The sequence below is a fragment of the Coregonus clupeaformis genome, unplaced genomic scaffold (genome assembly GCF_020615455.1).
Source record: "Coregonus clupeaformis isolate EN_2021a unplaced genomic scaffold, ASM2061545v1 scaf0547, whole genome shotgun sequence".
NCBI lineage: Eukaryota > Metazoa > Chordata > Actinopteri > Salmoniformes > Salmonidae > Coregonus > Coregonus clupeaformis.
Window position 1 is genome coordinate 192,643 of NW_025534002.1, and position 12,681 is coordinate 205,323.

General features: G+C 49.1%; 2 protein-coding genes across 2 annotated transcripts; both read right to left on the reverse strand.

Moving 5' to 3' along the window:
• Positions 1-1,434: 1,434 nt before the first annotated feature.
• Positions 1,435-9,836, reverse strand: LOC121583437. The gene is made up of 4 exons (XM_041899602.2): positions 9,541-9,836; positions 9,148-9,222; positions 2,117-2,247; positions 1,435-1,940 (listed from the first exon to the last, which is right to left on the reverse strand). Exons 1-4 carry the CDS (start codon positions 9,601-9,603, stop codon positions 1,598-1,600), a joined length of 612 nt encoding a protein of 203 aa, XP_041755536.2. The 5' UTR covers positions 9,604-9,836; the 3' UTR covers positions 1,435-1,597.
• Positions 9,837-9,956: 120 nt separating this feature from the next.
• On the reverse strand, positions 9,957-12,471 carry LOC123481099 (piggyBac transposable element-derived protein 3-like). The gene is made up of 2 exons (XM_045215902.1): positions 12,212-12,471; positions 9,957-11,860 (listed from the first exon to the last, which is right to left on the reverse strand). The coding sequence occupies exons 1-2, from the start codon at positions 12,343-12,345 to the stop codon at positions 10,369-10,371; spliced, it is 1,626 nt and encodes a 541-aa protein (XP_045071837.1). The 5' UTR covers positions 12,346-12,471; the 3' UTR covers positions 9,957-10,368.
• Positions 12,472-12,681: the final 210 nt, after the last annotated feature.

Here is a 12,681-nt window from a genome sequence, read left to right on the forward strand (position 1 = left end):
GTATGAGTACACTGGTGAGCCGTAAGGGGAGTTTCCAATCTCTCTCTACTCGTAACCCCCTCTATGCTACCCTGTTGTGGGGAGACCAGTCCAAATCCATCCAGATGATCATTGACTCTGGGGCCGACGAGAGCATAATGGACACTACCCTGGTGTTGGAGCTGGGTATCTCCACTCAACCCCTTTCCATCCCAATGGACGTCAGAGCGCTGGATGGGTGCTTTATGGGCAGAGTCACTCACAATACGATTCCTATCAACCTGCGAGTGTCAGGCAACAGAGTGAGGCTATGCAGTTTCTGCTCATGGAGTTTCCTCATGTACCCATGGTTTTGGGGTTTACATGGCTCGAGAGGCTCAACCCCCTAATCGACTGGGCTACGGGTTCCATCATGGGTTGGAGACCGGTTTGCCATGCACATTGTCTGAAGTCTCCGCCATTCCCGCAGAGTACCTGGACTTACGGGAGGTTTTCAACTCTGCCCGCGCCACATCTCTTAATCCGCATCGGCCCTACAACTGTGCAATCAACCTTCTCCCAGGCACCGACCAAAGCTATGGAAGGGTACGTTGAGGACTCTCTTGCTGCAGGGATTATGCGTCCATCTGCCTCCCCCGCCGGTTCAGGGTTCTTCTTTGTGGAGAAGAAGGACAAGGCCCTGCGTCCATGCATCGACTACCGGGGTCTTAATGACATTGAGGTAAGACAGTAGTTCTGCTTCTAGATTACCCACTACCACTCATCTCCTCGGCTTTCGAGCCTCTCCAGGGGGCGGTCATCTTCACCAAGTTGGACCTTCTGAATGCCTACCATCTGGTTCGGATACGGGAAGGAGACGAGTGGAAGACAGCCTTCAACACGGCTAGCGGACACTACGAGTACCTGGTGATGCCGTTCGGACTGACCAACGCTCCCGCAGTGTTCCAGGCCCTGGTCAATGATGTGCTCCGTGACATGTTGAACCGATTTGTGTTTGTCTACCTCGACGACATCCTAATTTATTCCTGGTCAGCTCAAGAGCACATTCTCCATGGCCGACAGGTCTCCAGCGTCTCCTGGAGAACCTGCTTTTCGTGAAGGCTGAGAAATGTGAGTTCCATCGTTCCACCATCTCCTTCCTAGGATACGTCATCGCTGCAGGGAATATTCAGATGGACCCTCTCTGCACTCAACTCTCCCAAGGTTCCATTCATATGGTCTCCAGCAGCTGACCAGGCTGTGATTGTCTCCAACCCCCACCAGGTGTCTCCCATTACCTCATGTGTATTTATACCTACGTTTTCTGTTTGTCTGTTGCCAGTTCATCTTGTCCCATTTGCTTTTTCTAGTCTTCCCAGCCTGTCCTGTCCTGACCCTGATCCTGCCTGCCGTCCTGTACCTGCCTGACTCTGATTTGGATTACAACTCTTTGCCTGCCTTGACCTACCGATTGCCTGCCCCTTGTTCAGTAATAAACTCTGAGACTCGTACTATCTGCCTCCTGTGTCTGCATCTGGGTCTTAGCATGAGCAGTGATAACCAGGTTCATTCACCTTTCAAATCAAACAAATCTGAATTAATGACCTACTGTTTAATGACATGGTGTGGGTGGCTGCATTTATCTTTCATGTAGATGACAGAGACAGGAGGGAAGGCCAGTCAGCCAGGTCTGGTTCACTGGAACTTCACAGTTAATTTGAATCCAAATCCACAATTCTACAGTCAAATTAATGAGTGATTCAAAGGAACCTCGACTGGGTTGTCCACTTATCACAGAGGTTTTGCAAGGAAAATAGCTCTTGGTCTGATCACTCGCTGATGGTGCAGTGGTGTGGGCCGGCTTGTTGGAGCCACCAGGGGTCAAGGAGAGGAGTTGGCCTGAGAAGGAGACCTGGACTCTGATCCTACCATCAAAGTGAAGGCGGCTCAGCAACATGCCAGCTGTGACATCCATCGGAAACCTTCCCAAAACACAAAGACAATCATTCTCTGACACTATCTTTGACCATAGTGGATACTTGTATACTGAAATGTTCAGGTAACAGACTTTCTGTTTCTACTGATAGAAGTTGCTGCACGGTGTTGTTACTGAGGAGAAATCATGGAGATAGGCATACGGCCATGCCACTTCTCTTACCTCTCATCAAGAACATTTGTCCTCATGGTTGTAGGGATGGAAAGCCATCTCTCTATGGTCCCTCTGAGCCCGTGGGACAGGATGCCAGCAGACACCCAAGAACTCAGGACAAACACCAGAGGGCTTCTTTCCTGAAATATATCAAACTCAATGTCAAATCCATAGCCGACACACTGCAGCGGAAGTGTAAAGTAACCGACATTTCCTTTGAGAAGGAGTGTTTTAATGGCTTTACCCATTTCATATGTACAGTATATACTGTATTCTAGTCATGGCTAATCCTATATACTGTAACTACTGCTGTGCACACCTTTTCTATTCATATACTGTCCATACTGTCTGTACACACCATTATATGTCTATTTATTTATATACATGATATGTAAATATAAGTGGAGGCTGCTGAGGGGAGGACGGCTCATAATAATGTCTGGAACGGAATGGAATGGCATCAAACACATGGAAACCAATTAACATGCCACCAACCTCCTGTGGTAAACATAGTTTTATTCCGTCTCTGACATCGCTCGTTCTGATATTTCTTAATTTCTTTAATTTTTCTGGATTATATGTGTATTGTATTATAAAATTTTTATTGCTAGGTATTACTGCACTGTTGGAGCTAGTGTCACGAACAGAAGAGGACCCAAGAGCGCAAGTTCAAATTCAGAGTTCTTTATTCAAGGTTACAGGCGGGAAGAGGAGTCCCAGGGGTGTCAGGGGTCTTTCAGGGTCCTCCTGTGGGTACCTGTGCTCCGGGGGTCACCAAATGTCCGGGGGTGTCCAGTCCAAGTGCTTAGTGTGTGTGTTCCCCAGTGATGGAGCGGCGTATCGGGCTGAGGGTGGTGAAACGTCTGGGCACGCTCATCTGGTGGTCGGAGACCTGGGGGAACACACACACACAACAGCAATATGAATGGCAGGCAGAAGTACAGATCAGGGCTGGGCAAATATCGTGGTGAGAGACAGAAGGCAGAAACGAGTTACCGGAGGGGCTGAAGATCGGAGAGTAGTCGAGGTCCAGAAGGCAGGTTGGGATAGACGGGGCAGTAGAACAAGGAGGCAGTCAAGAAAGGATCGGTATCACAAACAGGAGTCAGAGCGCAGACAGGCAGGTTACTGGTCCGGGTTTGAAGACGATCTGACAGGGCTTGGCTGAAAACCAGGGCTTGATATACTGGGAGAGGTAGTGGGGAAATGCAGTTCAGCTGGCAGAGTAATTAGAACAGAGTGAGGCAAGGTGAGGATGGTGAGTGGGAAATGCAGTGCAGCTGGCCAGGTAACAAGAGCAGAGCAGGGCAGGTGGAGCTAGTTAGGCTGAGTAGAGAGAGGGAGGTGAGCAGAGTGGAAGATAATTGAATGCAATTAATGTTGCTACCAGGGAGAGAGAGTGCTCATGACAGGACCCCCCTCCAAGGGACGGCCCCAGAAGTCCCAAGAACAACATCATGCCGGGAGGGTGGAGGGGAGCAGGCGGCGGGTCAGAACTCCTCCGAGCGGTCCGAGTGAATCTCCTCATCCTCAGAAGGAGCTGGAGGGTCACGGTCGGGAGACAGGACAGGCACTGAGACAGGAGCAGGGCGGGCCGGACGGCTAGGAACCCCTCTTGGACGGCCCCCTACGGATTGCAGGCTGATCAGGATGTAGTCGGTGGAAGTCAGTGATAAGGGTCCGGTCCACTATCCTCCTGGCCGGGATCCAGGTCCTCTCCTCTGGACCATATCCCTCCCAATCAACGAGGTACTGGAGACCCCTACCCCTTCGCCTAGAGCGGAGCAGCCGCCGGACGGTGAAGACAGGACCGCCATCTACGAGGCGCGGAGGAGGTGGCGCCGGAGCTGCAGGGACCAGGGGACTTTCATGGACCGGCTTGACCTTGGAGACGTGGAAGGTGGGGTGGACCCGCATGGAAGCGGGCAACTGAAGTCGGACCGCCGTTGGACTGATGACTTTCTGCACAGGAAAAGGACCAATGAAGCGAGGGGCCAGCTTTCGTGATACAACCCGCAGCGGCAGATCCCGGGCAGACAGCCAGACCTTCTGACCAACCCGGTAAGTAGGTGCTGGGGTCCTCCGTCGGTTGGCACCGACGGCGTAGCTGGTTCCAGACTTCAGGAGCACAGTGCGAGCCTGGGCCCAAGTGCGGCGGCAGCGGCGGGCATACGCAAGAGCAGACGGACAGGTGGCATCCGCCTCCTGGCTGGCAAACAGTGGAGGTTGATACCCGTAGACACACTGAAAGGGGGAGAGCCCGGTGGAGGAACTGGTGAGTGAATTATGGGCATATTCCACCCAGAGCAGGTGTTGAGCCCAGGCCCGGGGATTTTGGGAAGCCACACACCTCAGTGCCTTCTCCAGCTCCTGGTTCATGCGTTCAGTCTGGCCGTTTGACTGCGGGTGGAATCCAGACGATAGGCTGGCGGTGGCCCCAAGGAGATGACAGAACTCCTTCCAAAAGGTTGCTGAGAATTGCGGGCCCCGGTCTGACACTATATCCTGGGGTAGGCCATGGATACGAAACACATGTTCCAGGACCACCTGGGAGGTCTCTTTAGCAGAGGGTAGTTTGGGAAGGGGCACGAAGTGGGTCATCTTACTAAAGCGGTCAACAATGGTAAGGATGACTGTGTGTCCGTCAGAGGGCGGAAGGCCCGTAACAAAGTCCAGTGAAACGTGGGACCAGGGCCTCTTGGGTATGAGTAGGGGTTGCAGCAACCCAGCAGGAGGCTGGTTGGGAGTCTTGTTTCGGTTACAAGTGGGACAAGCTCGGATGAATTCTCGGACATCCCGTCTCATCCCCCGCCACCAGAACCGCTGGCGGACCAGATGAAGGGTGCGAGTGATGCCGGGATGACAGGCCAGACGGGATTCGTGCCCCCACTGAATCACAGGTGACCTGAGATTTGCTGGAACAAACAGACGGTTGGGGGCGCTGGTGCTTGGACCTGGCTGGTCCCGAAGAGCCTCCATGACCTGCTTCTCGATCTCCCAGGTGAGGGCCGCTACGACCAAGTGGCTGGGAAGAATGGGAGCTGTCATGGCGGTGGTCTCGTCCTTCTGAAACATCCGGGAAAGAGCATCAGGTTTGATGTTGCGAGATCCCGGGCGGTAGGAGAGCGTGAAATTGAAGCGCGTAAAGAACAGAGACCACCGCTGTTGACGGGAGTTCAGCCTCCTGGCTGTTTGGATATACTCCAGGTTCTTGTGGTCTGTCCACACTACGAATGGTTCCTTTGACCCCTCTAACCAGTGCCGCCATTCTTCAAGGGCGAGCTTGACAGCCAACAGCTCGCGGTTCCCAATGTCGTAGTTGCATTCGGCAGGGGTTAGCCGACGGGAGTAGAAGGCACAGGGGTGCATCTTGCCATCCTCAGCTGCTCTTTGAGAAAGCACTGCACCCACTCCCACGTCCGAAGCATCTACCTCCACCACAAACTGCCTTGCTGCGTCTGGCATCTGGAGGATGGGAGCAGAAGTGAAACATGTCTTGAGGATATTGAAGGCCTTATCAGCAGCTGATGTCCATTGGTACGGTTGTTTAGTGCTGGTTAGCGCCGTGAGGGGTGCAGCCACTGTGCTATAGTTTCTGATGAATCTCCTATAAAAGTTGGCAAAGCCCAGGAACTGTTGCAACTTCTTCCGAGACTCAGGAACTGGCCAGGAAGTGACAGCCGACACCTTCGTGAGATCCATCTGAATGCTGCCCTCGGTCACCACATACCCCAGGAATGAAACGGTCTTGGCATGGAACTCGCACTTCTCTGCCTTCACGAAAAGAGAGTTCTCCAGCAGGCGGCGCAGGACCAACCGGACGTGGTGCGTGTGTTCTGACAGAGTCTTTGAGAATATTAAAATATCGTCAAGGTACACAAATACGAACGTATTTAGCATGTCCCTGAGGATATCATTCACTAGGGCTTGAAAAACTGCTGGGGCATTGGTGAGGCCGAAGGGCATGACGAGATATTCATAGTGGCCGGTTGGTGTGTTGAACGCTGTCTTCCATTCGTCTCCCTCCCTCATCCGCACCAGATGGTAGGCATTGCGAAGGTCCAGCTTAGTGAATACAGTGGCTCCCTGCAGCAGTTCGAAGGCAGACGAAAGTAAGGGCAGTGGGTAGCGATTCTTAACCGTGATGTCGTTCAGACCCCGGTAATCTATGCATGGACGAAGAGAACCGTCCTTCTTGCCGACAAAGAAGAATCCCGCTCCTGCGGGGAAGACGACGGTCTAATTATCCCGGAGGCAAGAGAGTCATTAATGTAGTCCTCCATGGCCTTTCTTTCCGGGGCTGACAGTGAATACAGACGACCCTTGGGAGGTGCTGTGCCAGGCAGGAGATCAATCGCGCAGTCATAGGGTCTGTGTGGGGGTAGAGATGTCGCCTTGGATTTGTTGAACACCTCTTTCAGGCTGTGGTAACAGGCCGGAACATTGGATATGTCGGAGGTAGCGCTAGATCCTTCCCGGTGAACGGGCAGGGTGGCCCCCCTTAAACAGGTCTGGTGACAACTCCTTCCCCACTCACGGACTGTTCCTGTCTCCCAGTCGATGTGGGGGTTGTGCTGACGGAGCCACGGGTATCCAAGAATGAGTGGTTGGCCAGGTGAGTGTAGGAGGTGAAACTGGATGGACTCCTGGTGGTTTCCTGACAGCAGGATTGTCACAGGGGCGGAGATATGAGTGACAGTGCCAAGATGATGCCCATCCAGGGCTCGTGCAGGAATGGGTTGTGTCAGTTGATGATGGTTCACGCCCAGTTGCTGTGCAAGCTCAGGGTCCATGATGTTTGCTTCGGTTCGGAATCCACAAGGGCGGCCAATGTATGAGTCTTGTCAGAAAGCTGAAGGCGGAGATGAAGCAGGGTCTTTCGGATGGAGGGAGACTGAAGGCTTGTTGAGCTCACCCGGATCTCCCCTACACCTGGTGAGCTGCGGCTTTTGCCGGACAAGTAGCGACACGGTGATTCTCGCCACCACAGTAGAGGCAAAGGTTGGAGCTTAGACGGCGCCGACGCTCCTCGGGAGTCAGAGAGGCACGGCCAATCTCCATGGGCTCAGGCTGATTGAGTTGGCTATGGGACTTGACAGGCAGGGGCTGGACAGAAGCGGTATCGACCCGAGTACGGATGGCAGGTTGACTGAGACGGCCCTTCTCCCTCCTCCGGGTCTGTATACGGCGGTCAATGCGAACGGCAAGGTCAATGGCGGCATCAAGCGTTGAGGGCGGGTCATGGGAAACAAGCTGCGTCCTTGATATAGTCCGCCAGGCTATGGAGGAAGGCTTGCACCAGTGCCTCTGGGTTAAACGAGCTTTGACTGGCCAGGGTACGAAAGTCAATGGAGAAGTCTGCCACTGTCCGATTGCCCTGACGGATGGTGAGCAGAGCTTGTGACGCTTCGGCTGTTGGCGAGCCTAGGTCAAAGACCTTTAACATCTCCTCCTCAAAGGCACTGAAGGAGGCACAGGCTGGGGTTTGCCGGTCGAATTCCGCCGTTCCCCACAACCGAGCTCGACCGGTGAGATGTGTGATGACATACCCCACCTTGGCTCCCTCTGTTGAGAAAGTCCTGGGCTGTAGTGCAAACTGGATTCGGCAGCTGCTCAAGAATGGTCTTACTTGCTTCTGGTTGCCATCAAAACGTTCCGGGTTCCCAATCCTTGGTTCAGGAGCGTGGGGATCTGGTGGCAGCACTGCCGGGCCTGCAGCATTGGGACCTCCAGCGGAGGGATGAAGGAGTATCGGTGGTACAGGAACAAAAGGACCAGGGGGGGTGCAGGTGGAGTAGCCGGGCTTGAGAGTAGTTGCAGGGCTTGGGCTAGCTGTTGTTGCTGCAGTTGGAACTGTTGTTGCTGCTGGTTGAATAGCTGGAGAAGGGAAGCGATGTCGCCAGCCATCCGATTTATGTCTCCCTCAGAGCGTTCCAGTCGCTGTAGGGCAGTCCTCTCTGGCTCTTCCTCCATCGTGGTCAGGGAGTGCGCTGGGTCCATGATGGTCAGATCGTTCTGTCACGAACAGAAGAGGACCCAAGAGCGCAAGTTCAAATTCAGAGTTCTTTATTCAAGGTTACAGGCGGGAAGAGGAGTCCCAGGGGTGTCAGGGGTCTTTCAGGGTCCTCCTGTGGGTACCTGTGCTCCGGGGGTCACCAAATGTCCGGGGGTGTCCAGTCCAAGTGCTTAGTGTGTGTGTTCCCCAGTGATGGAGCGGCGTATCGGGCTGAGGGTGGTGAAACGTCTGGGCACGCTCATCTGGTGGTCGGAGACCTGGGGGAACACACACACACAACAGCAATATGAATGGCAGGCAGAAGTACAGATCAGGGCTGGGCAAATATCGTGGTGAGAGACAGAAGGCAGAAACGAGTTACCGGAGGGGCTGAAGATCGGAGAGTAGTCGAGGTCCAGAAGGCAGGTTGGGATAGACGGGGCAGTAGAACAAGGAGGCAGTCAAGAAAGGATCGGTATCACAAACAGGAGTCAGAGCGCAGACAGGCAGGTTACTGGTCCGGGTTTGAAGACGATCTGACAGGGCTTGGCTGAAAACCAGGGCTTGATATACTGGGAGAGGTAGTGGGGAAATGCAGTTCAGCTGGCAGAGTAATTAGAACAGAGTGAGGCAAGGTGAGGATGGTGAGTGGGAAATGCAGTGCAGCTGGCCAGGTAACAAGAGCAGAGCAGGGCAGGTGGAGCTAGTTAGGCTGAGTAGAGAGAGGGAGGTGAGCAGAGTGGAAGATAATTGAATGCAATTAATGTTGCTACCAGGGAGAGAGAGTGCTCATGACAGCTAGAAACACAAGCATTTCGCTGCACCTGCGATAACATCTGCATATCTGTTTATGCGACCAGTAAACTTTGATTTGATTTGAGAAATATATAAATACTACTTGTACCTTCCTTGCCCTGTTGACTGACTGACAGTCTTAGAGCTACAGAGTGTAAAGGCTTTTGTTCCAGTCCAGGACTAACACATGTAATTCAACTTATCAAGGAATCATCAAGATGTTGATTTGATGAGATCTCCTAAGAAATACCTGCTGGTAGCAGCAGAGCTGTAGACGCTTGATGAGTTCATTATTGGGGGTGTTCTCATCAGACCAGTGGATCACCTGGACAATAACAGAAACACACTGTACTTTGGCTTCATCGTCCCTCAGAGGTAAGACTGCATTGAGAATCAATAGGTAAAGCCTTCACTATTTTTCCTATTTTGTATATAGTATCCTATATTTATATAGGCAAGTAGTGTGGTTGGTATTTTTAAATACTAGTAACAAAATTAAGATTTTAAGTTATATGTCTAGGAATTCAGCAAGTTAAATCAGACTAAAAGTGGTAATCATAGACCCTAAAATAAATGCATGGAGCCAAAGAGATAAATTAATGTGATCAAATAAGTATAACATAAAAAAATTAAGCTAACTTACCTTACTTATTTCTGCAATATATTTGGCCATTTTTACAGGAATTTTATCAAACTCACATTTCATAGATTACTTTACAGGTGATAAATATTTCGCAGAATGTTGTAGCCTATTTTTGGGATATTTGGGTAAAAGTTGTCATGAATTTCAGAACACATTCTAAGCCTGCACATTCTAAACCATTTATGACAAATGTTTTTGAAAACACACCAGAATTTTCACATTGTGACAGATAATGAATTCTTAATTCTATTATGACAGGTGTCTAACAGCTCTTTAATAACCTCCTGAGAACCAAGGAAAATATTGTTTTTCCTAATCATATTTTTTGTGATTCAATAACTGTTTAGGGTTAAAAAAAAGCATCCTACAATTTCCACATTTTAATTTTAATTTAAATTTTTTATTTTACAGCATGTCCACTGTAGTGGACAACAGGATCATTTGAGTACGAAAAGAGACACATTTGGTAGATACAAATTTTTACAGAGTTCTTACAGATTACAGAGTTTTTATGAACTAAGAATACATACATTTTGGGCTGTAGATTGATTATTATCCAAGAATACAGACATTTTGATTATACAATACACATTAATCATTCTTGAATCCTTTTCCTTACATTTCGCAAGGATAGCTTTACTATTAAAGCTTAACACTTTGTTATGTCCATATCCTTTGATTGGTCCCCTTGAATCCTTTCAGTGTTATTTGAACAATGAACATATAACTAATGTGTAACAGATTTATTTTGGATTTTTTCCTTCTGTCAAACTGAATCCAATCTAGCTTTTTCCTTCACTCTTCATTTTGTTCTTAGTATTTTCTTTGTTAGTGGTGAAAGTCCTGGAAGCAATTTCTCTTTTTGGTAATGCAGAGGAACATCTTGCATTTGGTACATCTCATGTACGTCTTGCTCTTGCAGCCCTTATTTCTGCATCTTTCTGCATGCTTGGTATTCATCATCTCAGGCATGTGCATGGCTCCTAGTCTGCGCACAGATGGCTCTGGTTGTGGGATCCTCATTTTAGATGGTGGCTCATACTCATCCTCACTCTCTTCACAGCTGTTTTCCAGTTCCGGACTCTCCAACAGCTCCTCAGCTAGGAGTAGTTTGAAGTCCAGGTACTGATGTGTGTTCTTGGATGGTCTGTGCAGAGCTTTGCTGTCAGACTGGTATTGTATCCAGGAGTTGGTGATGGCAACATCAAAGAAGTGACTGATCACGCGCGATGTCCACTTCTTGGTCCTGCTTGACATACGATAGAAGCTAAGCATGCGATCACAAAGATCTACGCCACCCATGTTATCATTATACTGCTTAATTACTGCTGGTCTTTTAACCTGGACCAGGTGCTTTTCTTTCTGGGACCATCTGGTACAGATGTCTTCTGGGTCTTTCCCATGTACAGTGGATGCCATGAGCACTGGTTTGTTGTCGAACCATTTTGTGATGGCCAGCTCAGGACTCTTTCTGGCCACTGACACTGATGTTCCTCTCCCCTCTTTTTTCAACTGTTTGTCTACTGGCAGCTGGCACAGCTTTGGGACACGGTTCTTCATTATAGTTCCAGTTGCAGGAAGGCCCTTTGCCAGCAATGCATCCAATAGATCTATGGTTGTGAAGTACCTGTCAAAGAATATGTGGCTTCCTGTTGGAACAGATTCAACCATGCGTAGAACTGCTGCAGCTCCAACTCCTAACCTTTGGACTGTAAAGGTATTCTTCCCTTGGTAGACTTCAAAATCAAGCATCAGACCATTTGGGGATGCAAGGACAAAGACCTTTAGGCCAGTAGGGTTTGGCTTGCCGGGAACATATTGCCTGACTGCACAACGGCCTGTGAATGGGATGATTTGCTCATCAATGCAGACCCTTTCTGGCTTTGCAAGGCTGAGACAGCCTTGGCGCACACGATCGAGTATTGGCCTGACTTTCCAAAGAATATCTGCCTTCTTTGTTTCCTCTGTTACAGCCAGGTCATTGACAATCTTGAGGGAATTTCTTATCCTGAAGAATCTATCCCTAGTCATTTTGCTACTTATGACTGGCACTTTAGTTTTGTTGGCCCAAAACATTTTAATTCTGGGATAGCCAAGGCAGGCCATGTGGACTGAAATGCCCAAGAAGATTTTTATTTCTTGTGGCGTGGTGTTCATGCACACTCCTTTGATTTGCAGCTCTCTTTGATTTGTGTATGTTGCCAAATCTTCAAAGACCTTGTTGTCAATGTACTGTGAAAAGTATTCAATTGGACTCCAGTCTGCACGTGTTGTAGGGTCATCTTGACACACAGGAAGCCCAGGTAACACAGGTGCAAATCTGATATGAAGGAAAAAATAATAATAAATGATAAGTAATAACAGTTTAAATACTCAATGCAGCTGAATTTAAAATTGTGGAACTGCATCAAACATACATGTTACTCCTGGCCCACAGAGGGCGACGAGTTTCCTGTTCATCCTTGTTTCCTACGACAATGTGGAGTCATTATTTACATGAAGATAGTCCTGATGTCCACTATAATTGACATTCATAAAATGGCAAATCTTTCAAAAGATACATAATTTAGTTGCTATCAGAACTAAATATATGATTCCTAACACCTTCATGAACAAGAAAATATATGATTATCATAGTAACAAAACCATAGACAAACAATATTTGACTTACCTCTCATCTTTCCATAAAATGTGCTTGTTCCTATGCCGTCCATTTTGAAAGGAAAGATAGAGGCGGTTCCTGGCCTCCCAGCCAATCAAATGACATATCACTGAAAAGCCCAGGATGTCCTCTGTACAGTACATCAGGAATTAAGAGACTTGCACAAAAGATTCCAAGAAGAGGGATGAAACTCAAATGTCCACTACAGTGGACATAAGTCAATGGGCTGGGTCTCAGGAAGTTGCCTACAGTATTAGCCTGCCATTTTGACCAGGCCAAAGCTATGTTTTGGGCTACTGTATTTTGTCCAGAGTTTTTGCCATGTGACAGTTTACGCTTTATAAAGACTTTCTGAAATGAAAAACGTCCTTCTGTTATCTAAGGGAATGAATATGACAATAAGCCCTATGGCTATCTAATGACGTATCTAATGGCTATCAACCGGTAATATTGTGTTTTTTAAATATTTTTTTTATTCT

What these genes read in the sequence shown, in the direction of transcription:
- LOC121583437 (XM_041899602.2), bottom strand. Translation starts at nt 9,603, where the DNA reads ATGAAATGTGAGTTTGATAAAATTCCTGTAAAAATGGCCAAATATATT. An exon ending in ATATTGCAGAAATAAGTAAG is followed by an intron (nt 9,223 to 9,540) that starts GTAAGTTAGCTT and finishes GTTATTGTCCAG; the next exon opens with GTGATCCACTGGTCTGATGA. An exon ending in AGCTCTGCTGCTACCAGCAG is followed by an intron (nt 2,248 to 9,147) that starts GTATTTCTTAGG and finishes GATATATTTCAG; the next exon opens with GAAAGAAGCCCTCTGGTGTT.
- LOC123481099 (XM_045215902.1), bottom strand. Translation starts at nt 12,345, where the DNA reads ATGTACTGTACAGAGGACATCCTGGGCTTTTCAGTGATATGTCATTTG. An exon ending in ATTTTATGGAAAGATGAGAG is followed by an intron (nt 11,861 to 12,211) that starts GTAAGTCAAATA and finishes CCTTCATATCAG; the next exon opens with ATTTGCACCTGTGTTACCTG.